General features: G+C 40.3%; 1 protein-coding gene across 2 annotated transcripts in view; it reads right to left on the bottom strand.

Annotated features, from left to right (window-relative positions):
- PDE11A (phosphodiesterase 11A) overlaps nt 1-27,116 on the bottom strand; it is a 285,421-nt gene that overhangs the window by 4,819 nt on the left and 253,486 nt on the right. For both annotated transcript variants that reach the window (XM_070422681.1, XM_070422682.1), the window contains 2 exons: nt 24,611-24,685; nt 21,632-21,715 (listed from right to left, as the gene is read on the bottom strand). In XM_070422681.1, the coding sequence (XP_070278782.1) occupies nt 21,632-21,715; nt 24,611-24,685 (159 nt within the window). The remainder of the gene's footprint in view (nt 1-21,631; nt 21,716-24,610; nt 24,686-27,116) is intronic.

Here is a 27,116-nt window from a genome sequence, read left to right as displayed (position 1 = left end):
TTCTTCGTATCTCTAGCTCCTAGCACAGTGACAGCCCCGCCTCTAACTCACCCTCACAGTGGTGGCAGGAAGAAGGGGTAAGGTTAGGACAGCTGCTGCTGGTGGCGAGCAGGGTCAGGACGTTCTGACCTGTAACAAAATCCTGCTGCAAAAACAAACCCAGAATGACCCCCTTGGGAAATGAACAGCGAATTCTCTCTTATTACCATTATTCCCGAGGCCTTGTTTTTATCAGTGCACCAAGCTGCTCTGAATCAGATTCTGGCCTTGCTTTTCCTCTGCCATCATGATCCATATCTGCTATCATTGGTCCCATAAGTGCACATCATCACTTCTTGGAATTCAAGTGCTGGATAGATGGGCAGATGTGGGACAAGGGAACAAGCAAAAAGAGAGCCATGCTCTTAGAGCGAGTTACTACGCCCATTCTCTGCTGTTGGAAGGGGAAACAGAGGAACCCCACCAAATGAAAACCAGCTTTATCTTGGAGCCCGGTAATGTCCAGCTATGTCATTAAGACCTTTTAAAAATGTGGAAGAATTCATCTGAGTTGGCTATTTATTTATTTATTTTAAGGCCAAAGAAAAAAGATGGTTTTCATGTCTTATTATTGAATTATATATTTCCAGAGTGCTGACAATAAGAACTAGTATTTTTCTGCTTTCCCCCATTCCTACCTTACCCAAGAGAAATAATCAGAAACTAAGAGGCCCTAGCTGGTTTGGCTCAGTGGATAGAGCCTTGGTCTGCAGCCTGAAGGGTCCCGGGTTCAATTCCTGTCATGGGCACATGTCCGGGTTTCGGGCTCGATCCCCAGTAGGGGGCATGCAGAAGGCAGTCAGTCAATGATTCTCTCTCATCATTGATGTTTCTAAAATATCTATTTTTTTGATAAAATATAAAAATAGACTTTGGAGCCCTTCTCAAATACCTGTTTGAGGCAATATTCCCGTTATGAAGAGATGATCATTTTACTACTGTACTATTTACTTTCTCAGTGAACACGTCAAAAAGCCCACTTAGGGGTTGGTATTTTGTAATGGAAAAAACAGCTGGCTGGCATGGCTCAGTGGTTTGAGCATTGTCCCATGCACCAAGAGGTTGCTGGTTGGATTCCCAGTCAGGGCCTATGCCCAGGTTGTGGGCTTGGTCCCCAGCAGAGGGTGTGCAAGAGGCAGCAGGTCCATGTTTCTATCTTCTCTCCCTCTCCCTTCCTTTCTCTCTAAAAAATTAATTAAACATATAAAAACTTTAAAAAAAAGAAATGGAAAATCATTGTCGGGATATGACCATCTGGTGTTCTCTCTGCTCAGACCTTCAAGAGGAGGGGCAAGAGAGCATGCAGGTGGCAGTGGGACCCAAAATGCTTTTGACTCCACATGACTGGCTGGTTGCATGTACAAAGGGCATCTCTGAGAAACAAAGGAGGCCTCTTCTTCTGGTAAGTGACTTCAGAGAGAAGTGTCCAGTTCTGGGAGCAAATCCAAACTTTAACTAGTGAACTGTTCAACTGCTAATCCTTCTTGGTTCTCAAAGGTTGAGATTATTCATGATTTAATCTAACATATTCCTGAATTTCATGTGCCAGGCTGCAATGATGCAGTTGGCTAAGAATCACGTTTGCCAACCTACTCTTCCATCTTGCTGTAAAGGCCAGAAAGTGAACTGATTGCCTAGAACTCGTCACCTTCCCCCAAACCCTCCTCTGCTGGTTTACTCTCCAGGGAACTGAGCATTCTCATCTCTACCAACTGCCCAACCCAGAAATCTGTGGGTCACCCATGACATCTCCCTATCCTCCTACACCCAAAATATCGCCAAGTTTTGTCAATCCTACTTCCAATGTGTCTTTTGTGTCAGTCTATTGTCATTTCTACAACCTTAGCTCAGACTACCATCATCTCTTCAGCTGCTTTAACCTGCTACAGCCTCTTCAGTGCCCCTGCTTCTCCTGGTTCCTGTCCAGTCCACTGTCCACATTGTGGCCACCCTTGAATGGTCACTCAAAATCACATATCCAACCTTGCCATTCTCTACCCGGAACCTTTCAGTGGCTCCTACTTGACACAAACGTGCTATAAGATCCCACCAGAAAAGGAGAATTGTAGTATTAACAGAGAATGAAATCCAGAAACAAAACAAAAGAAGAAATAATCCATAAAACCCGATGCAAATTTGGGTTATGGTACCAAACACAGAGTTTAGCCTGGCCAGTGTGTCTCAGTGGTTGAGCGATGACCCATGAGCCAGGAGGTCACGGTTCAATACCAGGTCAGGGCATATGCCCGGGTTGTGGGCTCAATCCCCAATGGAAGGCAATTCATAGATCATTCTCATAATTGATGTTTCTAATTCTCTCTCCCTTTTCCTTCCTTTCTCTGAAATCAATTAAAAAAAAACTCACCATATTCAAAACACAGAGTTTAGAAATGCCAAAAATAATCCCATCAAGTTTCCTAAAATCTTTCTGTGTATTGTAACATTTTCCTGAGTGAAAAAATATAAGCTAAACTCCACATGGTGTGTCTGGCAGGGGACTAGCCTAAGTGCTAGTTACTACATGTGAGAGCAGATGGAGCTGGCTGTGGGGCCCAGATGGGAAGCAGCAAACAGATTCCTCCTATACCTCGCTTCTTCCCTCCCCAGTTCAATGGCCTTTGAAACTCAAGGTTGTGTAAAAATTAATTTGCATTCAATTGCTTAAGATAATGTATTAACTACCATAGGAGGCTTCCAGCAGGTTTTAAAACTTGCTTTGAAAAACAAACAATCAAACACTAATGGTGAACACAGAAGCAAACCAAGACTTCTTTGGATAAATATTTTTAAACATTCACATTAAAGAACCCAGCTTTAAAATAAGTCTTTAGTGTGTAATTGCTAAAGTCAGAAAATTAATAATCATTTACATATGTTACACACATAACATGCCAGGCATTGTGCACTATTGGGTTCTTTATAGGCTAGAATGCAGCGGAGTATAAAGGGCTCGAGCCTTATGACTTCTGTCCCATTTGGGGGCAGTGTCATTTGCTCCATCAGGACTGTGATATCTCTAACAGAGATTGCTACTTTGCCTTCCTTGAGCTTCGGAACGGCCAGGGAGGTATGAGCGGAATTCATAAGGAGGGACTTCTGAGACAACTCTTAAGTGGGAGTTTATGCAACTTGGAGGTGCATCCTTTGCCCTGGCCTCTCTTTCTTTCTCACTGCTGGAATATTAACATGATGGCTGGAGCTACAGTGGCCATCTTGTAATTATGAGGCACCCCTGAGTATAAGCAGGGCCTGGGTTTCTGATGGCTATGGAACTGCCATATCATAGCAGCCTCAACTTGACTTCTCTGGGTTATTACTTACCACAGAGAGAAAAACAAATCTCTCTTTGGTTTAAGCTCTTGCGATTTCAGATCTCTGTCACTAGCAGCTGCATGCAATTCCCAATTGAGAAAATCAATGCTATGTTGTAGGTCTCCATTTTTTGTCTACCTGTGCAGGTGTCAGATAATTCTAGGCATTTTGATTCTTGAACAAATTCCCTGCCTTGGGGAGTTATACATTAATGTGTTTTGGGCAGTGGGTTATAAGTGGACTGTAATAGACAGCAGAAACTACACCAGAATCATTCCATGTGCTCTGAGTAGGCACATAATTCAGGTCAACAATAGGCGTGCCCCAGGGATTGGTGGAGGGATGGGGATAGGCATCAAGCTGGGCAATCAGAGCTCTCTCTAGGTTTACATGTTACTACTGGAGAGGAAGCTTTCTTTTCTCTTTCTTTCCCTTCCTTCCTTCCTTCCTTCCTTCCTTCCTTCCTTCCTTCCTTTCTTTCTTTCTTTCTTTCTTTTTTTGGGGGTGTGTGAATAATTACTGTAATAAACATGTGACCTTAAAGCTGCCAAGACATGTCGGGAAAGCCTGGTTGGGTGAAGCCAAAACATACCTTGGAGGCAGGGAGAGGGGACACGTGTCTTATGCTGGCCTTTGACTCCCCTGATGCAGCAGAAGGCACGAGCCCACTTTACCTCGAAGCTCCCCAGTTACTTGAGCTAAAGAAATTCCATTTCTGTTCTAACTAGGTTGAGTGAGTTTCTGGGCTCCAAATAGTGGGTCTTTTACTATTGTCATTTATTGTTCTGTCACCCCCAGGAATTACTTGGGATTGACCCCCCACCCCCCAGACTTTGAACTGGTGGCTGATGTGAGGGAGTCTCGATGTCCCCGGCATAAACAGCTGAGCCGCCCTCGTTCCCCAAGTTAATGAGAGCCAGGGACCAGCTAGCAGTTCTCTCTCTTCTCCTTGAACCCCCAGAGTCTGCCAGACTCTTTAAAAGCTGTTCAAAAGGTTGCTCATTCTTAGCCCATCATGGTATGGGGACTCGGAAAATACTCCGAAAGGATGCCAATTCCTTCTGGTGGCAAAGTCAGCAGCCTGTGAATCTTGGCTTCCGAGAAAGGAGGACTCAGAGGAACTGGTGGCAGCATCCGTTTAGCCTGGATTTTCTCTGTGGACCAAGAGAACTCGGACAGAAAGGACAAACAGCAACTAGATGTTATTTTCTCCTTAGTGGGAGTTCAATATTATTCCATGATTATTGTATTGGGTGAGAGTATTTTTCCAGATGGGAAGCCTATTTTTGTATATATGATATTTACTCTGTGGATTTGTTACTATTCAGCAATAACAGGTTGGCTATATCAGATTTTTGCAAATGTCAAAAAATGTTGTTAGGACTTCGTTTTGTTAGTGATATTTGAGATCTTAAAACCTAAATAATATGAGGCAGTTACCCAAGTAGCAGTAAAAATGTTAAAGCTACGGAGCTAATGCAAGCAAGCTCATTAGAATCTACCGAAAGAATGATTCAGATCCGTAATCAGAATCCTAAGGGCATAGTCCAGCCAAATGATAGCATCGACGTTTGCAGCATCGATGTCTAATATCCCGAAGACTAATTACAGTGCTAGTAATAACTTAGGAAGAGGTCATTTTCCTTCCAGGGTCTGGAGCGGATTGGCAGTGCCTGTAAAAGTGAAAATGCAACAGAGTGTTATAGTGATTTTCTCTTCCTCTGGTCTTTACCTTTCCATTTCCTTCGTGACCTCTCAGGTTGCTTGTTTAGCTTATTTTATTTATAAGCTTAAGGGATTCCTTTGTGGGGAATTATATGTACAAGTGACATTAACATTCTGAATGTACGAGACGGAGATTTTAGTCTCCTTGAGTTAATAGCATTGTTATTTCCATAACACAGGGCAAGAGTCTTAAACTCAGGTGTCTACAGGGCCAGGCCAGTAAAGTTAGTGAATGAAATACACCGCATGACATAATTGGGAGTGGGGGGGCCTATGGCAAACTGGACATTTTACAGCTTTAAAAACAGCATTCGACTAAATAAATAAGTCTGTGGGCCAAATCTGTTGTGGGCCACAGTTTGCTCACTGTGATTGACAGTGAGACACATCTTGCCAAAGTGAACTAACCGGAGTATTGAATGTGTCCCATGTTCCCGGTGCCATGCTAGGACCTCTCCAGATGTGAGCTGATGAACCTCACAACCATGCTGTGACATAAGTCTCCTCTGCCCTGTTTTGACAGATGAGGAGACTGAGATGGGAAAAAATAAATTAAAAGAGCCAAAGTTTACATGGTCAAGTGTACAGCAGAGCTGGAATGTCAGTCTGGGCCCATCTAAGTACAAAGCTCATGGTGTCTTCACATGAAAGATCCAACTGGGATATTGGTAGTGACAGGTGTCTCACACCTAACTGTGGTGTGGGGACAGTAGGCAACTTTTTTGTCCTAGTGTCTGTGACACTGTTTCAAGACAAATTTACAGGAGGGATGTGACCTCCCCGGTTAATGAAGAAACACCTCCTCCCAAACGTTAGGTGTGGACAGCGAATCTTTTATTTGTAACACATCTACTCTCTCCTGCCTTAAGAAAATAAAACCAGGGTTTTAAGTAATAAATAACAAGCAAGCCCAAAGACAGCCAGTGCAAATAGAAGCAAAGAGAACTGTCTCCTCTGTTATAATGAGCCCCTCTAGGATCCTGTCATAGGTGATCCTGTTGGTTGGGTTTTCGGAGCAGATTGGTAGCTAATCAATCATGCTCACTGGGTAGGCAATAGCTGACTGGGAAGGAATGGCTGCTGACCCAGAAGCCACAGCCTTTGATGAATGGGGTTTCATATAAGAGGTGGTTGGAACATGTAAGTAAAACACAGCCACATGGTAACAATCCACCTTGCCACACACCAGCATGCTACCTGGTAAAACTGTGCACCTGAGATTTTAAAGAAGTAGATAAAAATCTATAATTTTTTGCAAAGTTCAATGTGTAAAAAGGGCCATATTTAAAATTTAGTGTGTTGAGTTGCACAGAGTTGTTTACTATAGATTTTTTTTAATACTCCTTATGTGCCTTGAGTCCTAGGGTTCTCCAAACATGGGTAGGGTGCCTCTATGGGACCTATAAGAATAGATACTAGAAGACTCTATTAGCATTTGCTCTTCTATTTTTTAGCTTAAACTATCATCCCTTAGTATCTGCAGGGCATTGGTTCCAGGAACTCCATGGGTACCAAAAGCTGCAGATTCTCACGTGCTTAGTCTAAAACTAGAGGCCTGGTGCACCAATTCGTGCATGGGTGGGGTCCCTCGGCCTGGCTGGTGATCAGGGCCCATTGGGGCCATCTGGCCCAGTCCAGGGGGAGGGACCGCAGGAGGTTGGCCAACCATGGGAGGTTGGCTGCGGGAGCACACTGACCACCAGGGGGCAGCTTCTGCATTGAGCACCTGCCCCTGGTGGTCAGTGCATGTCATAGCTACCAGCCAGTCATCCAGTCATAATGGTTGCTTAGGCTTTTATATATATAGATGACAAAGTATTGGCATATAACCCACATATATCCTCCTGTATATTTTAAATCATCTCTAGATTACTTTATAATACCTGATATAATGTAAATGCTACATAAATGGTTGTTGTACTGCATTGTTTAGGGAATAATGACAAGAAAGTCTCTTCATGTTCAGTACAGATGAAAACATCATAGGCCTACCTATATAGTACACGTCAGCAACAACGTAACTTTTTCCCCCTGAATATTTTCTTTTTATAAAAAATATATTTTTATTTATTTCAGAGAGGAAGGGAGAGGGAGAGAGGGATAGAAACATCAATTATGAGAGAAAATCATTGATTGGTTGCCTCCTGCATGCCCCCTACTGGGGATCAAGCCACAACTTGGGCACATGCCCTGACTGGGAATCAAACCATGACCTCCTGGTTCATACGTCAATGCTCAACCACTGGCTTTCCTGAATATTTTCAATCCCCTGTGGGTTAAATATGCAAATGTGGGCCCTGTGAATATGGGAGGCTGACTGTATTTGAAAGTCCCCAAGGAGCCAAAAGACTAATTATTTGCACTAATGAATTGCTTAGTTACTGCCAGGCAAATCCAATAATTACTGAGCATTTCTTGTGAGAGTTTAAAAATGGTCCTCATGCCCAGCACAAAACAGTGCTCAGATCCGAGACAGGGGAAGCCATAAAGCCCAGCACCCACTGCTCCAGACCTACCGAGGACCAGACCTCAAGCACCATGAGAAATGCTCTGTCCTTAGGTAAAGATCCTTGGGAACAAAAATCCTCTATTATTTTGGTGGTTTCTCTCCATGTGGTAAGAGAACCTTCTTTTTCTTAACTTTACAATATAATTTAAGAAGTGAGATTTTGGAGAGAAAGAATAAAAGACAAGAAAGGAATATCTTACACATGCCACTGGGTGTATGGGGAGGATTTTGAATCATTAGCTGGCCTTCTCTTTGTCCTCAGAAAGGGGTCCATCTGTCTACGTTAAGACCTGGTAGAGGGCTTGTTATTGTGGCTCTTCTCTTCATTGCCAACACCCCACAGGATTAAGATAGGGAAAATGTCCGCATGTGTGGGGACAGCAGGACTAACACCCTGTAGACTTTTTAATTACATTTTTGAAATACCGTTTAAGGAAGGGAACATTAGAATTTTATGAACAAAAACTTTCTAATCAGCAAGATTTTCCATCTATTTAATGTTGGGGAGTTTTATATTAATTTAACTTTCAAATACTGACCACTTAAATTAAATAATTATCCCAATAAAAACACACATTAGATTAGTTTTTGAACTAAATTCTAAAATTTATGTGGAAAAATAAACAATACTCAGACAATACTGAAAGAGTAATGGGAAGGTAAAACTAGGCTTATCATTAAAATATATTATAAAGCGATGTTAATTAAAATAGTATGATGAGGCAGGCAAATCAATAGAATAGAACAGAAAGAGTAAAAATAGAATTAAATTTAAGGGAAATTAGTATATGATAAAGGTGACCTTTTAAATCATAAGGAAAAAGATTAGTCCAAAGCTAATAGGATAACTGGGTAACAATCTGAAAAACTAAAGTTGGATTCTGACTTCACACTTTACACCCAAAAAAATACAGCAAAGCCAGATGAACTACAGATTACAAATATAAAAATAAAGCCATAAAATACTAAAAGAAGTTCTGAGGATTTTTAAAATATAATTTTGGAATGGGGAAGTCATTCTATGTATGACATAAAATCCAGAAGCCATAAAATTTGATAACATAAAATCAATGTATTTCTGTACACCATAAACAAAGTAAAAAGATAAGTGACAACTTGGGAAAAACATTTGCCACTTTGCTACAGATTAAGGTCTATTTCTTAATATATAGTGATCTCCTACAAATCAGTATGAAAAGACCACCGGTTCAACAGAAAATGAGCAAAAATGAGAAGAGTTTACAGAAAAAATACAAATGGCTCCTCAGTAAATAAATCTAGACTAAAAATGTGATCAGACTCATTTATGACATGGAAAATACAAATGAAAACTATGAGAAAGATTTTGCACCTATCTTATGGACAAAATTCAAGAAGTTGAATGACATACTGTATTAGTAAGGATGTAGAGAAATAGGCAGCTCAGATATTGCTGGTGGGAATAAAAATTTGTTCAAACTCCACAAAGGAAAGTTGGTAATATATCAAAATTTCAAATGTCCATATGCCAAATGGCCAGTAATTACACTTCTGGGTATTAATCCTACAAATAAAGTGTGAAGATGATGCATTTACAATGATATTTATTGCACATTGTTCATGATAGTAAAGTATTAGAAACATCATCAGTGTCCTTAAATAATTAAAAAATTAATTATTGGTTAATACTTTATTCATGTATAAAAGCTAATACTCTACAATTACCGAAAAGAATGAGACAGCTGCTATGGACACTGAAAACAATAATCTCAAAAATAGATTAAGTGTGAAAATCAAGATATGGAGTGGGATATACACTATACTCACATATATGTATAGATACATATATGCCAGTACATTTGTACAATACACACATATGTGCATACACATAGATACATGTATATGAGCTCAGTGTATATAAATACATAGATACACTCTATAAAACAAAGTATGTAAACATTATGTATTAAAAGAGTGTAAAAAAATTTATGCTTTTATAGAGACCACCTTTAGACACATACATAAATTGGTTCCTGGTGGTTGGACAGGAATTGAATATCTGGGGAAACTTTTCTCTATTGAGTATCCTTTTTTGAACACTGTTTCCTGGGTGTGTATAAAATATTTTATGTAAAAGTTTAACATGAACTTTTTGATAAAGGAACTAGCAATATCTGATCATGTGTTGGAATTATTAAGTAGCAAGTCATCTGATTATTAATAGTTAAAGAAAGCTTACAAGTACAAGGATAAAAAAGAGAAGTGGCTCATTTCATAAAAATCAAAATAATTTAGGGCTTCACCACCATAATTCAAAAATTGTTTTAGTACCTTAATGTTTGTTGCCATGTTGTGTATAACCCCCCCCCCCCCCGCCCCCGTCACCAATTCCCAAATAAAGGCCGACTACCTCATTGATCCTAAACATTTCCTCTGAAAAGCGATCAATGTCCCCTGCCTGGCCATTAAATAGATTTTGAAAAACTCTTCAATCCGTATCAGTCTCATATCCTTATTTAGTTGCTCAAATTTGTCCTCAGCTGGGAATTGTGCAGGCAACTGTGATTCTGTTGTGTTCACCACTCATTTGAAGGGCCCCATCCATCATCATTTCTAGGCCTTTTCTGATGCAATGTAGCTTATTCTTTGTCTTTCTTAAAAACTGAATGGCTTTTAAATTATCCATTTATCTTCCTTCAGAGTTTCTGTTCAGTTTCTCAGGCCCTTTCAGGGCTGTCTTTACTACCTTGTTTGCTGACTTTTCATTCCATTGCTCCCATTCCTGGAGGCATCTCGGTTCACCATGCTGTCCTTTAAAACAAACTCCCTGGCTCCATCTGCGTTCTGCTTGTTTGACATCTGCATCACCACCATAATGTGGATTTCCTTTTTAAATCCCGTCCCTTCTGGATAGCTTTCAAAACTTTGAGACAATTTGTTTCAAATTTTATGGGTAGATGGCTGGGTATATCGGAACACACTTGAAAATAAAAGTCCAACGTGTTGGTTCTAAACCTAGTTTTGCTACTTTTAAGTCAGGTCACAGTGACCTTTCAGGGTTTTGCTTTCCTCAGCAAGTTTGCTTCCAGTTAAACATGTTAGTATTAACATCAGCATGTTGCTTCTGTTTAAGGCGACCCAATAACGACCTGAGGCTGACATAATGCGAATGCCTGCATACACTTCTCAGGTGGTCGAACTGGTGAGGAGCCCAGATGTGACAGCAGAAAAAATCTAAGTTGTGTCACTTAATATCTGTATATTCTTGGGCAGGTTTCAGAAACTCTGTAGCCTCAGTTTTCACATTTGAAAAGGGAGTTAAGAATAGTATATAAGTTGATATTGCTAAGAGAATTAAATCAGAAAAGGCTGGTAAGTCAGTCTCCTGCCTGGCACATAGTAACTGCTCAAGAAATGCTGTTGTAGACTCATTACATCTTAGTGAGACAGGCACTTTGGCTATTTTTATCCAAATTTACAACAGAGGCTACTGAAGCTGAGAGGGCATATTCATTATGATAATAATAATGACTGTATGGAGGGATTTAATGCATAATGTTAAAGTATTTCCACATCCTTCATCCCTCTTCATTCAGACTCTTAGAAAGGTTGACATTAACTATCATCAATTCCATTTGTCCCAAGAAGAAAGTCACTTTTTAAGGCCAGAGACCTTAAAAAAGTAGCACAGTAGAGTTACTTTAGTCAAACCTACAAGGCAGTGGTGATCACCTCAAGAAGAAAACTTATAATGAACTTTAGTTTTATGGGTGTGGAGGGCAGATTTGAAAGAGGAAGCTTATAAAAAACACTCAGCCTTTACTGCCTCATCTTAGGTCTCTTTTCCTCTGTCTCTTTCTCTCTTTATCCTTTCCTATTTAGATTTTCCAACTGTTCAGATCATCTATAGCACTGAGATCACGGTTTAGTAAGTCAAAGGTTTGGAGAATAATTCCTGCTTTGCTATTATTTTATGGTTCCATGGTTTGACCCTCCCTGTGCTTGTAGGAGGTATTAGTTCACATGCTGAAACTCCCCCTGATTCACTGGGGCCATTCTGCACAGCAAGTATAACCTCCTTAGTTTCTCAGCTGTGAAATAAAGACAGAAATGCTAACGCCCACCACAGGGCAACTCAGAAATGGCAGGTTATTTCGGGGCACGCTGAAAGATGCCTAGGGAAGGCAGGCTCTTCCTAACCCACTCCTTCCTGCTTCTGTCACTCTCCCTCACTGGCTGTGTTGCTGAGGCAGTGCCTGGGTCTCCCAGCAGCTGGGGAACAGCTTACACATCGCTGCTCCAGCTTGAATGGGGGCAGAGGTTGTGGCACTTAGTGTGGCTGAAGAACAGAGACAATGAATGCAAAGCAGTATAATGTGCTATCAAGGGAAACTACAGAGTCCCAGAGGCTGGGATATCTGCCTCCTGGGTGCAATGAAGGGTTTTACAGGAGCCTGACATCTGAGCAGATTCCTCAAGTTAGAGTGGGATTTTCTGGGAGAAGAGGGGAAGGTAGGCCTGGCAGAGAGACCTTGTAAGTAAAGGCGCGAGGATGTAGAACATTATTGGGGCAGCCATTTGGGAAACGGCCAGTGACCAGCTGTGACAAGAGCAGAGGGTACAAAGGAAGGAGGGAGAGGAGCTGAGCATGGAGGGAGGGTCTGAAGAACCTACAGTGAGATTTGCTTTTGGGAGCTAAGTCTAGTGTTAACATGGAGGATGGGATTGAGGGGTGAGACTGTGGAGGGGCTGCTGAGCATGACAAGGATCTGAGTGGCAGCAGCTGGCTGTGGAGACAGAGGAGAGCCTTCTAGTTATAGGGGACCTGGAGGAGGGAGGAAAATCATGATATGCTAACCTAAAATAGAGAAGGAAAACAACAGGCATTTGGTCTTGTTTTATAACATTTCCGATCTTTTTGATAAGGTTTTTTGAAGTTGCCTTTTTTGTTTGTTTTTACTGTGTGTTCTGATTCCTTTCCCTTTCATGTTTTTTGACTTGCTTCCATTCCTTCGTATGGTATTGTAGGCGTTCCTCAAACATACTGAGGCCCTTATCTGTTTGCATATATTTAAGTGCAAGACACAGAAAGACTTATTCAAGGGAGGATGTAAAGTGGGGAGGGAGAATAGGAGAAGCTGTGACTGGATGAACTTCATTTTAAGGGCATCCTGCAGGGAGCTGACTCTTTCTTCACGGAGGGAGATAAAACATCTCCCAAATGCAAATCCATGCAAGTCTTTTCTCTGAGGCTGTCTGTTTTCCTGGTGAGAAATCCCATTTTTCTGCTTCTGGCTGTTGGTGTTCTGGGAGCAGAGTTCTGCGAGAGAGGAGCTCTCTGGTCTCCCAACTTGGCAATAGTTGCAGAGGCTGTTTACTTGGTTGGTTGGGTTGGGAGAGATTCCTGAAACAACATTTACCGACTTCCAACCTTTCCTCTTGTCTGCAGGCTCATGGATCGAATTGCGTCCCCAGAAGATATGCCTAAGTCCTAACACCTGGTACCTGAGAATGTGGCCTGATTTGGAAACAGGCTCTGCAGAGATGTAATCAAGTTAAGATGAAGTCACAGTGGCTTAGACTGTGCTTTAAGTCCAATGGCTGCTGCTTTTTGAAGAAGGCCATGTGAGGAGGCAGGGACACATGAAGACAGAAGCAGCGATGTATCTGTAGGCCAAAGAGTGCCAAGGACGGTGGCAACCACCAGAAGATAGGAGAGAGGCATGGAACAGATCCTCCTCACAGCCCTTAGAAGGGACCAACCCTGCCATGCCTTCATTTCAGACTTCTAGCCTCTAGAACTGTGAGAGAATAGATCTCTGTTGGTTTAAGCTACTCTGTACTTTGGTAGGCAGCCCCAGCAAACTAATACTCCCCCCTCATGGCTGTACGTGGCTGCTCTGAGTCCTGAGCCTCCCAGGAGTTCCTTCTGAGAGACAGATCAGCTCACTTCCTGCTGGGGCCCCTCCTGCCCGCATTCTGGGAAGTTACTTCCTTACACCTTCCAATACCTGAGGACATCTCCTCTCCTCTCACATTCTATTGTCCTTTAAAAAAAATAAAAAGAAATACAACTTATTTCTAATCACAATTAATAGTATTAAATAAGTCAATAAAATATTGAGCAAAGAATTATCTCTATTAGCACAAAAAAAGTAGGGAATGACTGAATAAATGATGACAAGTCTACTGATTGGGACACTAGGTTGCCATTTAAAATGATAACATGAAAATTATATTAGGAATGTGGAAACATGTCATTAACTGTATGTTAAGTGACCAAAGTAGGTCATATTAGTGTATCTGGGTAAACATGTGTTTGCCTGTGGAGAATGAAGGGCATGACAGGAGTAAGAGAATGTGGGGTCCTTATTTCTCCTAACAGTCCGCTCTAGTGATTCGGATATTCTCTAAGGCAGTATCTATTTTCTCTGCTGTGCTAGTACTTCCTGAGTCCTTACCAGCAGAGCTAACAATCTTACTTGTGCTAACATTTTGCTCAAGGCATTATACATCCTTTCTATCAGGCTTTTCCAAATTCTTCCAGCCTCTTTCATTGCCCAAGGAAGTTTTATCTTTTAAAAAATTCCTTCTTGATTATATTAATGAAATTCTCAGGAAGATGAAGAGATAAACTAGTGAGGTCATTCCACCATGATTAATTGGCAACATCACCCACCTTGACAGGCGAACGTGTTAGATCAGGGACAACTTGACATAAAGTATTTCTGAGAAAGTTTTCTATAGCAACCAGCTAAACAGAGTGCATTAGCCCATTCAGTCCTCTAGGAACTGCTCTCCCTGGAATCTCTACCCTGATCCCTGTATCCTTCCCACTAAAGCATTTAGAGTTTTATTTTGTAGATGGGAGGTTCAGCAAGGTAGAGCATTGCTGGGCAACATGGGATCGCCCTACACTTCCTCAGGGCTGTATAGTGAGAAAAAGTAGCAAAGTAGACTGAGAGAACTTGGCTTTGAAATTCTGGCTCTGCTACGTATTAACAACTTCACTTCAAGTCCATTAGCTTCTTTAGGTTTCAGGTCCTTCATATGTAAAACTTAGACAATTAGACATTATAGGATCCAGAAAGGAGTATTTTCTTCCTTCACAGATTAGGGTTAAATTTAATTGTGTATATAAAAGCAGCTTGTGAACTTTAAAACTTAAGTCTGTATCCAGTGGCAAATGCAGTCTGCTCCAGTCTGCATAGGGATACTCTTGTATCTGTAGGACTCTGATTCTGAGCCTCTTCTCCAAAAACTCAGTCTGACAGAAGTCTCTGACTCCGTTTGAGACTGGCTAACAGACTCAACTGTTGGGCTGTCATATTGGTGTTGCATGAGGTGGCGAGCTTGGCTCTCTCTGGTCACATTGCCATATAGCATCTGCTTGCTAAAAGGAGGCAATGTGACTTGAGTAATTTAATATTTTTATGGCTACAACTCAGATAATTAAATATGAGTGGTGATAGCTGAGGATTCAAATAGTGCCTCCCTGAGTTCTCTTAGAACACGTTGAAGATAGTCCTGAAGATTATTTGGCAATAGCATAATAAGAATGCTTTGTTTACCTCCTGCCTCACTTTCCAGGAGCTCAAACCATGCTGCCCCTCAAAAAGAACATTAAAGTGCAGAAATTTTGAAGGGGCATTTACAGTACAAGAAAATAATCTTTAAAAGAGGCCTTGATTCATGATCCGGTTTTAAAAAAGAGATAATTTTCCTTCTCTACCTACCTTCCTTTGTTCTTTTCTTCCTCCTCCTCTCCCTCCCTTCTTCCCTTTTTCTGAAGGGAGTCAAAGAAGAGAGTACCATAAGAAAGAGGTAAATTAGCTGTTAAAATATGCTTTTGAGCCTGGCTGGTGTTGCTCAGTGGTTGAGCGTGGACCTATGAAGCAAGAGGTCAGGGTTCAATTCCTAGTCAGGGCACATACCTGGGTTGCAGGCTTGATCCCCAGTAGGAGGCGTGCAAGAGGCAGTCAATCAATGATCCTCTCTCATCATTGATGTTTCTATCTCTCCCTCTCCCTTCCTCCCTGAAATCAATAAAAAAATATAGTTTAAAAAAATGCTTTCTAAAAGAACTAGGAAATAACTTAAGTAAAAACAACATTCCAAGCCTTGTATGAACTTGGAGTTAAGTGATTTCTAGCTTCATGATTCCAAAGGAGAAACACTTTTTAAAAATAGTTATTTATGCTGGTCAGCTGGGATAAGGAGAACTAGAGCTTATCTTAAATTCCACCTTCAAAAGCCTTATCAGGGAGTATATTATCATTTTTTTTTTCACCAGAGTCCAACATTTTAATATGGATTTATGATGGCAATTTTGAGCTCATAAAATGCATATGAATAGGGATGGATTAAATGCTACTGTATAAGGAAGAGGTTTTTTTTTTGTTGTTTTTTTTTTTTAGTTGCATGAAGTAAAATCAGTGAAAGTGCATTTTAATTTTAAAAATGTATATAGAGCTGGTTGATTTACAAAGTAAAACTTATTTTTTAGAGGTGGAACATTACAAAATAAAACATCCTGGCATCAGGAAGAACTTTGAGATGTAGCCAAGGATGTGAGATGCCTTCACCGGCTGCACGATGCAGGGAGTGGCATGAACATCAATGCTCTTCTAGGAATGAGCCCTCTGCTATTCAGCACTTCCTCCTACACAGCACATAATTATTTGATGTTTGTATCAATAACTGTTAAGTATTATAGGATCTGAAAAGTCTTCAAAGTAAAAAAAAAGATTAATTTTAATCATGATAAACTTGTGTTATAATTTCTTGAAATCATGCATATAATATACAATATAATTTTTTTATATCTATGTATATGTGCTAGTTCTATTAACTAGAATGATGACTACATTTTCTGACAATGTTGAATAAAAGAAAATTTCATGTATTTCCTAGTTGAAATAACTCAAAGCCCTGAAAAATTCATGGCTATAAACTGATCTTTTACATTAGAATTAAGGGCCAATTCAATCATATGAAAACTAAACCACTTTCTAAAAAGATATGATAAGCCATATACTTCTGGTTATGGGTAGGAATATAACAGCGCATACTCAATGATAGGTTTTATATATTTATAGATGATAATTTAAAGTGACATCATAACCCAACTTTGTACATTCATTCCACTGCTTATAATTAAATCTGTAGTATTGCATCCTATCACTCCTTCCTTTTTCTTCATTCATTTGTTCAACAAACGTTTACTGAGCAATTGGAATAGGCTGGGCACTGTGCTGGACACAGGAATACTCACACATGGCACTCTGTACTGTGATGATCTTTGTGGGGCAAAGGAAGTGGGGAGGGTGATAGGAGATGCGGCCAAGAGGCAGGGGATCTAAACGAAGGCTCCTCATTCAGCTCTGAGAGAGAATCACCCTCAGCTGCAGCTTGGTGTGGTGAGAAAGGGGCTTTCTAAATCCCAGCACTCTCCCGTCCCTGTTGAGAACCAAGCCTGGTTAAGTCAGGCCATCCAGTTTTATTACAAAGCTCTCAATGGAGAGACAGAGGAAACCAGATAAGGGCCGTTCCATCCAATAAGGAAAAAAGAATTTTCCAACTTTCCACTGTCTGTTGCAGGAGCCCCATGACATTTTTATAAAGACACAATAGTCTTGCCAAACTTTTCCTTCTTTTAATGGAGAGGGAGAAAGGGAGAAAAGGGGAGAAGGAGAGAGAGAGAGAGAGAGAGAGAGAGAGAGAGAGAGAGAGAGAGAGAGAAATACTACTCTGGCTAGATGCTGTCCAGGTCAAGCTCTTTTGCATGATCTGTGGGGGGAAATCTACTCTAATATGAAGACCAGTTTGGGATGAGCTGAAAATCTGATGATGTTCATCTGATTAAGTCCCTCAATCCTTAACAAACAGAAGATTTATAATGCCTCTGTGCATCATTGAAATTTTTGGTGCACTGAGGTTTGATTAAGTCGAGAGTGAAAATAAAGGGCAAAAACGTGGCCTGCTACTGCACAGACAACTCAGCGTGACGCTGGGACATCAACGTTCTGTTTATCCCTAAGGCTGGCGCAGCAATGGCTTCAAAGTTTGATGGTGTCTTTTTTTAATTCTTTCTTTTTTTTCTTTGTATTTTTCCCCCCTCTCGAAAAGACTTTGAGCAGCAGGCTAATGGATCCCCAGCGGGGTGCAGAGACAGCAGAAAGCAGGGGAATCAGATGTCAATGTGTTCCTCCCAGACACCCTGCTAGGACAGAGCCAGCAAAACCCGGCTTCTGTTCTCCCCACCAACACGCTTTGCTGGTTCCCTGCCCACTCTGGGCTCCCTATATGCTTCCTGATTAAAATGCTGTCACAGATAAATCATGACTTCTGCCTGTTAGGACTATTTTCTTTTTTTAAGAAAAGTTTGGAACTACAAGATTAAAAAGATGAGCAAGTTCTGGAGAATTATATATTCATCTATAAACATGGCACCTCTCCCTATTATATAACTTCTCTGAAGTTGCCTTCCCTTTATTTCTATATTTTTATGCATTTGCTGTCAGTCACTTTCAATCAATCACTAGAGTACAGAGGTAACTTCCTGCTGAGCAGATGGGTGGAAGGTGGAGGAAGAAAGGGTTCTCCTTGTTTTATCTCAGCATAGTCACAGAGATAAGGGTTTCAGTTTTAGAGGCGATGGACACCCAACATGAACCGGCGTAGTTCCTGTGAGTTCCCATCCGGGCACACAAATAAGTAGCTCTTCAGGCACCCGAGACTGGCCCTTATCTTGACCCTTCGCTTGGAGGAGAGACCAAACTCCGCAAACTGGAGCGCCAGCAGAGAGGGCGTGATCTATTTTGCTATTTGACATGCACAGCCCTTTCAGAACCATGAAGTAAAACTGAATGATCCAGTGAAAGTAATGAAGTCAAAAGCTGTATTCAAACCACGTTAGTATCTCCGCCTGCCTCACCAAACTCTGGGTTTGGTCCGAGGGGGACACCCAGCGTGGAGGGCCCTGCCAGACTGCACCTCTCCACGCTGCTCCACCTGCCAGGGGACCCAGCCCTCCATGCAACATCCTCCGGCGCTATGAGCTTTCTTGCCACCAGAACCGACCCCATCTTGGGGTCAGGGCCCTGGCCATTGAAATAAATGAAAGGGACAGTCTTTGTGTGGTAGACATGATTGTCTATCCTTTTGCCCTCTGCCATGCTGACTTAGCAAGGCCACAGTGAATTCTCATGCTCTGTAATTCAGGCCATATCATTTCAGCTTTGGGATCTCTGCCACCTGCATACTTTTTCATTTGCCTTCTATCCTCTCGGATTATGTGTTGTTGCACTTTGTTGTTCAAAATCCCAAAGGACAACCCGAGCTCCTGCAGAAATTTTGCCTCAGCAATTAGTGTCACATCAGTGACTCCCCTGCTTGGTAAGTTGCTTCCAAAAGATTTGATGTCTTCACACTAATGGTGATTTCTTTCCACTGAGGATTCCATTGCAGTGCTGAAGTGCCCACCGTTAAGTAGGATTATCTAGTTCAATGATGAAAAATCATTGTGTGAGATGGAACAAAATAGGGACCCTCAAAGAGGATAGTTAAAATCACTCTACAAAGTTCCAGTTTGTGGGCTCTTTGAAATGTTGGTTTCAAACCTTGTGAAGAATTTACAAGTGGAACCCATGAGATTCTTCTTAAAAATTAGCCATGATAAGGAATTTTAAAAAGAACATGGTTTTCATGCTTTGTTAACTGAGAAGATACAGCAACAGATGTAAAATAAATTTCTTTTAAAAATATTTTTTATTGACCTTTAGAGAAAGAGGAAGAGAGAGGGAAAAAAAAACATTGATGTGAGATTGGAATATTGATTGGCTGCCTTGTGCATGCCACCTATTGGGGATGGAACCCTGACCGGGAATTGAACCATCAACCTTTTGGTACATGGGACGACACCCAACCAACTGAACCACATTTGCCAGGGCTAAAATACACAGCTCCTTTTACATGCCTCTGTAGAATGCCATGGCTCTTTCCATTTAGTTTAATAAGAAAAGATAATAGGAGAACTATCTAGCAGAGGTAGAGAGGCCATCATACCAAAACTAAGATGGGGGGTGAGCAGGAGACAACTCTAATTGGGTGGTAGTGCCACTAACATTTCTATACGTTAATTTACCTGAGGATAAAAATAGCAGGTATCTAACCTTATGGATAAGTGGCAAAGTAAAACAGATGTGAAAAGTCAGGAATACTAAACAATGTGATGTGGTAATATCACTCCCTAAATTCTGGAAATTGTTATTTTCAGTTTAAGCTTTCTTTTTAACCTAAAGATTTCAAAGTGTTCAATAGGGAGTATAAAATAAGCTCAAATGATTGTGAATCAGTAATTAAACAATTAAATTAACATGGAAAAGCATATGAGAATTCTTGCCAGCATTTACTATAACCAATCACGTGGGAAGGGGTATTTACTTTGGGTTCATTCCAAAGTAGCTTTGCAAACCAGTACCAACAATTTATCAGCTCCACAAATACATGTTTTCACCCTCCTAAGCTTTACCTCCATAAAAGGAATCTATTAATTGCAAGAATAATTTATTCATGCCATTTATTACTTAAGTGTGCACAAAAAAATAACTTAACATGCACTGTCAAGGTCAGTTTATAGTAAAGGAAGATCTTCCTGACCCAACAGCTGCACAGCTTATTCAGAGATACCAGGATCAAGGATGAGAGGAGAGGACAGAAAGAAAAGAGAGTTGAGGATCCTCTTATAATTAAGGGTACATCATTTTTGATTTTTCATCCAATCTTGCATTATTAAATAAAACTATATTCCAATTATAATTAATCTACTTTAGATTATTTTAAACTTTGACTTTATATGGTTATATATTGAATGGATAACATAAAACAAAAAATGAATTTACTTTTGTTATTTATAATCATTAAAAAATTGCATTTCCATGTTCAAGACAGTATTCTAAGTGTGTGTGTGTGTGTGTGCATGTGTGTGTGTGTGTTTAGGTTAATGTAACAGGACTCAACAGTTCCTAAAAGTGCTAAAACCAAGTGGTAGATAAGCCTGAAACTTAATGATTGTGAGGTCCTTAAAAAACAATACTATGTCTTTAATGGAGTTACACGGAGTGAGAAAGGAAAGCAGTTTTGCTTTCCCTGCATGTGTTTCTCATTTGAAGTTAGAAAAGAAGTTCAGTCTGATTGAGCTAGGTGGGGGGTAAAGAATTTGCCAGATTTTACACATGAAAGCAAATGCTTAGAAGTGGAATTAAAAGTCAATGTACACCAAACCGTTCATGTTAACTGATGCCAGCCCTAATCCATACTCAGAAAGTGGAGGGTGAACCTTCACAGCCGATGGCACTTGTCTCCTTGCCAGGGGCAGGTCCCGAACACCAGAGTCAGAAGCTGTTAGCACATCTTGCTCAGCATTCAGTGGTCTGCATTTGTCACATGCATCTCGGAGACAGGGATGTTAGGATGGAAGGGGATTTACAAAACTCCATGGCCCAGACCATGGGGTCAGAGCAGAAAACTGTGGTTCATGGAACCCTCATGATATTCATGAACGTAAAAGAAAAATTGTAAAAAAAAAAAAAAAAAAAAGAAAGAAAAGAAAAAGATTTTCACAGCCAAATGTTTGAGAAAGTTAGAGTTAATCAAGGTTAAACATGTTTCTTTCCTGAAGGACTTCTCCCAGGCTTCAGTATTTCAATGTGCAAGGGAGATTCCTAGTTATTGGGCCTGAGAGCACCTCTTTGAAGAGGTATCTATTAGGCTATGGCTACATACTGTGTTCCATGGGGCACAGTTTGAGAAACACTGAGAAAAACATTATTATCCCTGAATTATAAATGAGGGAGTTGAGGCCCATGAAGATTATGTCCCTCAGGTGTTAGGCTTCTAGGCCAACTTTCTCAGGGCCTGACAAAACATCTGAGAAAACATCCACTGTAACCACGGTTCTTAGAAAAATACATACCCGAAGAGGCTCCTAAAACGAAAGTTGCAAGTATGCTATATACCCTCTTCTGGCCCAGTCAGGGCACACAGACCCTCCCGAATCGTGAGTACCTGGTACAGAGGCATGCAGATGCTATCGATCCACTCCAGTTGCAACCGAGGCAGTTCATCCTTCCGGTTCCGATCAAAAATAGCCTGGGATGGGGGAGGAGAACCTTGCTTTATTACACCCGACAGTTTTACAGGTGCTTTGTCAACTGCTTTGCCACAATGATCCAATTTTTACCAGCCAAACACTTCACAAATCACAGTCCATCTTTACACGTACTTTCTTTTCTTTTATCTATGATGAGAAATAAAATATTTTCACCTCTTTTTATGAGATTTGTAAGCGAAGTTATTTGAACTTTACAGCACGCAACTCCTTGGGGCCAAAATCTGTCTCCAGATACAAGTAACTGCCGCTAAATCAAGTCATCAGGTCACTGGGAATTGGGTACAAGTTTTATTGCCACCAAACTGATGGAGGCTTTTTATTTTCCGTGAAAGAGGGTGGGATAGATCAGAAAAGATACTTGAAACCATTTCATTTTAAATAGGAACTATTTGTATTAATTTTTCAGGGTGGGGTGTTGATGTGGAGTTGTGTGTTCTTCAATAAGGTTCTGTCTGTCATGAATAAATTCCTAATTTTTAAAATCTATCACTGAATGGATGATGGTAGGAGGTACCCATTCTTTCCCGATTCTCAGCCTTTAAACTTTATGGTATTATAATGTTTAGAAAAGTTGGCTGTGTTTGTGAGAAAAAGAAGTGACATATATCTAGGTAGCAGGTATGAAAAGGGAAACCATCAGTAGGAATTGGAGGGGTAAAATGGATTCCTTGACCAAATACTGCCATTCTATGCCAGGGAGAACGTCCCTCCCTTTGTTCTTAAGGGCAAAGGTCAGGGTCTAAGAAACAACTGACCTTGCCCTGCGTAACTGTCTTTCCTCTAGATAAAACGTGCCATCCTGTCATTTTGGTGCTCACATAGGTCATGAGGGCAGATTCAAGCCACCCCCTTAGGAATGTAAACTGGTGCAGCCACTATGGGAAACAGTATGGAGGTTCCTTAAAAAAATAGGAATAGAGTTCCTATATGACCCAGCAATCCCTCCTCTGGGTATCTACCTGAAAATTTTGAAAACATTTATTCATAAAGACATATGTCGTCCTATGTTCATTGCAGCATTATTCACGGTGGCCAAGACATGGAAACAGCCCTAGCCGGTTTGGCTCAGTGGATAGAGCGTCGGCCTGCGGACTGAAGGGTCCCAGGTTCGATTCCGGTCAAGAGCATGTACCTTGGTTGTGGGCACGTCCCCAGTGGGGGGTGTGCAGGAGGCAGCTGATTGATGTTTCTCTCTCATTGATGTTTCTAACTCTCTATCTCTCTCCCTTCCTCTCTGTAAAAAATCAATAAAATACATTAAAAAAAAAAAAAAAAAAGACATGGAAACAACCCAAGTGTCCTTTGATAGATGATTGGAAAAAAGAAGATGTGGTACATAAATACAATGGAATACTACTCAGCCATAAGAAAAGATGAAATCCTGCCATTTTAGACAATGTGGATAGTTCTTGAGACTATCATGCTATGCAAATAAATCAGACAGAAAAAAATCAAGAACTGTATGATTTCACTTACACGTAGGATATAAAAACAGAAAGCAAAAAATAAAAAAACTGAGACTTTTTTTTTTAAAGGGAAAAGGTTTTATTTGAAAATAGATATGTGGCTGAGAGAAATTTGGGTTGAATTAGGTTTTACACATTAACTATGTATTCCAATTTAGTATCTTTATTTTTATAACCAAATTTGGTGACACCAAATTTGTTTTCAAAATAAAGGCATATTTAAAAATCAGTATACATATATGTTGCTTTGAAAACTAAAATAATTGGTGGATGTTTTAACCTATTCTGCACATTTTATATAAATGAAAACATATACTATGTGACTGGCCTCTTTCACTTAGCATGTTTTCAAAGTTTATTCCTGTAACACACATCAGCTCTTCATTCATTTTTATTGCTGAATGATATTCCACTGTGTAGATGCACCACCTATTATTTATCCAGTTATCATTTGATGGGCATTGGGTTGTTTCCACTGTTTGGCTATTATGAATATTGCTACTATGCAGTCTCCTGACCTTTCAGAGGTAAGCAACAGATTAAGGACAGTTAAAATTAGTGAAACTGTCTATTCTGACTTCAAGTAGGTAAAACTGTTTAAGCTAGGACCTAGTTCTGCTGCTTTTCCTTGCTTTTAAATGTGAGTAAAGAAAGGGGTCTTAAAATATTCAAAACTCAATGCACACATTTCCTGAGTTTCCTTGAATCAACTGTGCTGTGCCAGACATTAAAATACGTTGCACCATTATTGGAGCCAGTGGGTTTTTAGCTAACCATTCATTAAGAAAAAAAAGGCCGCCCCCTCCTTGAAGGTGTAATCAAGGCATTTACTAGTATATCTTTTGTATCCTGATGAGTAAAACCAGCACCAGTCTGAGCCTACATTAAGCATTCTCAAATAATATTTGAATGGATATGAACTGCTGTAAATAGCAATTCAATCAGCAGAACCTAAATCTCCAGGTGAAACTTTTCATTCTGTAATGTTCAAAATTGGAAAATAAACTCTTCAACACTCATTTACGACAGCTGCCTGTTCTAGTTTCTCAAGGCTAGACAGCTTGCCTTTAATTCTTTTTTCTGTATTTGTATTCCATAGTAGCCATTGACCACATCTGAAATACCAGCCCTGGGCTCTGAGTTATTCCAATGCCACTCTGCACATCCTCTCTCGTGCCTGCTTATCCCCCGTGGGTGCTCGGGAAATTCTTGTTAAGTAGCTCACCACTCTTAATCAGACACCTGGGAAAAAGAGTGCTTAGCATCTAAGCTTAATTAAAGTTTTAAACTTTCAAGAGTGCTTCCTTAAATCTATTCTTAATTTCCCCCTTTTCATGTGGTTTGAAGTCATTTTTTTAAAATGTCACTCAAGAGGGTAGATACATCATAATAAAAGGATGAGCTTACTGAAGGGGTGAGTTTGAGTTCTGATCTCTCCCGATCTCCTTGTTCGAAGAACTCACTGGTTACAAGTTCGGCCACCTGAAACATGTAAATATTTCAATTTATGGCTATGTCTAATTTATCACCAGACTAAGAAGTTATTTCTGGCTTATGTGTATGGCAATTATCTTCAACACACAATCATTTAAAAAGCTTATGAGGAAGTACCTTTTGTGCTTGAAGGTTATTATAGAAATTAATCAATGAAACAGATTTCCTTTTCATCAGAAGAAACTGTGCATTGTAATTTTAGATGCATGCCAGCATACAATTTCCAACAGCATGTATAGCTGGCATATTTGGGATGATGCAAATAATAAGCTAATAAGACTTCTTACATTATTAAAATATAGTTGTTATTATAATTAGCCCATGTTTGGTTGTTTCTATGTAGATTCTTTACATTGTTGCATACTTTTATCTTAACTTGGTTTAATCTTGCCTTCACAAAGACTCCTGAACTGCCTCGCCCTACCAACATCTGTGTGCACTCTGGAAGGAGTCACCCTGGGCGCACCCCTGCTTTCTGCTGGGAAAACCAGTTGAGGGGCAGGACTAATGCTAGAGTCTCTGCTCATACCAGACTTTTACAGTGTGTCATGATATAGTTTGAAGAACATAATTTGCTCTTCAGGCTGTCTGAATCTACGTACTAAAAGTGTTCATTTGTGGCAGGTTCTAGTTGGTCCGAGCACAATTAAATGACTATTCTATCCCAAACCACAGATATTTATCCAAAGCAAGGACCTGTGTTTTCCTCTTCTCATCCATTAGTGTGGATGATCAGAAGTTACTGACCATAGTCAAGCTAAAGAACTCTTCTGAGTCCTGTGCTTCTAAGGATAGCTTCGTGGGAAGCAAATTGATATACTAGATACGTGTTGAACAGGTATTTGCAACAACACTGTGGTGTGCATCTAGAAAATCTCTGAGATGAGCTAGCTGGATTTACAAAATATTGGAAGAGCAGAAAAAACCCCTAGACAACCAGATGGCAAAAAGACCTGGATCCCCAGACTAATTTTTCCCTGTTCTAGGCTCTTATAAAAGTGAGGTTCTTAGGCCTGGTGAAGACTTGAATGCCTAATTCTGGTTAAGTGCATAGAATGAAGATAATTACCCAAGTGTACCTTTTATGAGCTTTGTCAACCATAAATCATAGCATTGATAAAACATAAAAACATCACACACACACACACACACACACACACGCAGAAATCTGAGAGTAGCAAGTATACAGTCATTTATAAAGAAATAGAATATTTAGCCAGTTCAGATTTTAAACATTTAAAAAATTCAACAGCATAAAACTAGTTGGAACTGACTCAGTATTTATGGGACTTGTTTCACTTCTCTGCTCTCCAGTCTCTGCCACTACCTTTCACTTTAGTGCTCAGGCCCGTGTCCTTGTCTCTGGCCTTTTAAGGGAAGAAATGGTCCCCTCAGGGCCTGGCTTTATTTATTCAGTCCCCAGCACTCTCCCTCAGACTGCTCTGAGGTGGGTCTTTTACACTGAAGAACACAAATGTACAATCAGGTCACTCAAGGCGGGAGTCCTGCATAGGTCTGTAGCCCCTGAAAGGCACAGAAATCAAAACAAAATCTTGTCCTGGATCTTTCTAAAGTGGTCCTGGGTGTCCCCCCTGTGCATCTTTCACAGCTAAACTTGTACCACTGTGTTCCTTGTACTTAAAAACCCAATTAGGAGCATTAAGTGGCTCCTGATTGAATTTTGTATTAAAGAGGGGAATTGAGATGCTAATCAGGCCTTGGGGGATCACTGGGGAAATCCACATGCTTACCATCATGTTTGTGAGGAAGGAAAAGTGGAATAGACACCAGTAAAAAAAAAATTTAAGAGGGAATTAAAAAATAAACAAACTTCTAGGAAATTAGAAATACATTTATGTTTTTACTTATTCTTATTTTAAAAAGATTTTTAAATTGATTTTTAGAGAGAGAGGAAGGGAGAAGGAAAGCACGAGACATCAATTGGCTGCCTGCTGCACACCCCCTACTGGGGATCCTGTCTGGGAATGGAACCTGCAACCCTTCAGGAAACCTTCCGGACATGGGACAGTGCCCAAACAGCCACACCGGCCAGGGCCATTTATGGTTTTAAAAGAAGGTTCCATTGTTTTTATTCAAATGGTTCCTAAAATCATGGGAATGATATTTTTAAAATACTTTAACTTATTCAATTTAGAGACAAACAAATGAGATCTCCAATTTAGAGGTGTGACAAGATTCTGATGGAAACATTTGGAAAAACATAGCATTCGGATTTATTTCCTTGAACTCTTGAGTTTCTGCATTTATCAGCAAAGTTCACATGCTAAAATTAAAATAATATTTACACCAGTGACCAAGGAGACCATCTACAAGTGGCCATTGGCCTCTTTGGTCTAAAATATCAAGCAGAAACTTTTTTCCTTCCTAGTTCTTTGTCCTGTCACTTTCCTGCCCCCAA

Source organism: Myotis yumanensis, unplaced genomic scaffold (genome assembly GCF_028538775.1).
Source record: "Myotis yumanensis isolate MYYU_CA2020_CCGP unplaced genomic scaffold, mMyoYum1.0.hap1 SCAF_8, whole genome shotgun sequence".
Classification (NCBI taxonomy): domain Eukaryota; kingdom Metazoa; phylum Chordata; class Mammalia; order Chiroptera; family Vespertilionidae; genus Myotis; species Myotis yumanensis.
This window is presented reverse-complemented; position numbering and strand designations above follow the sequence as displayed.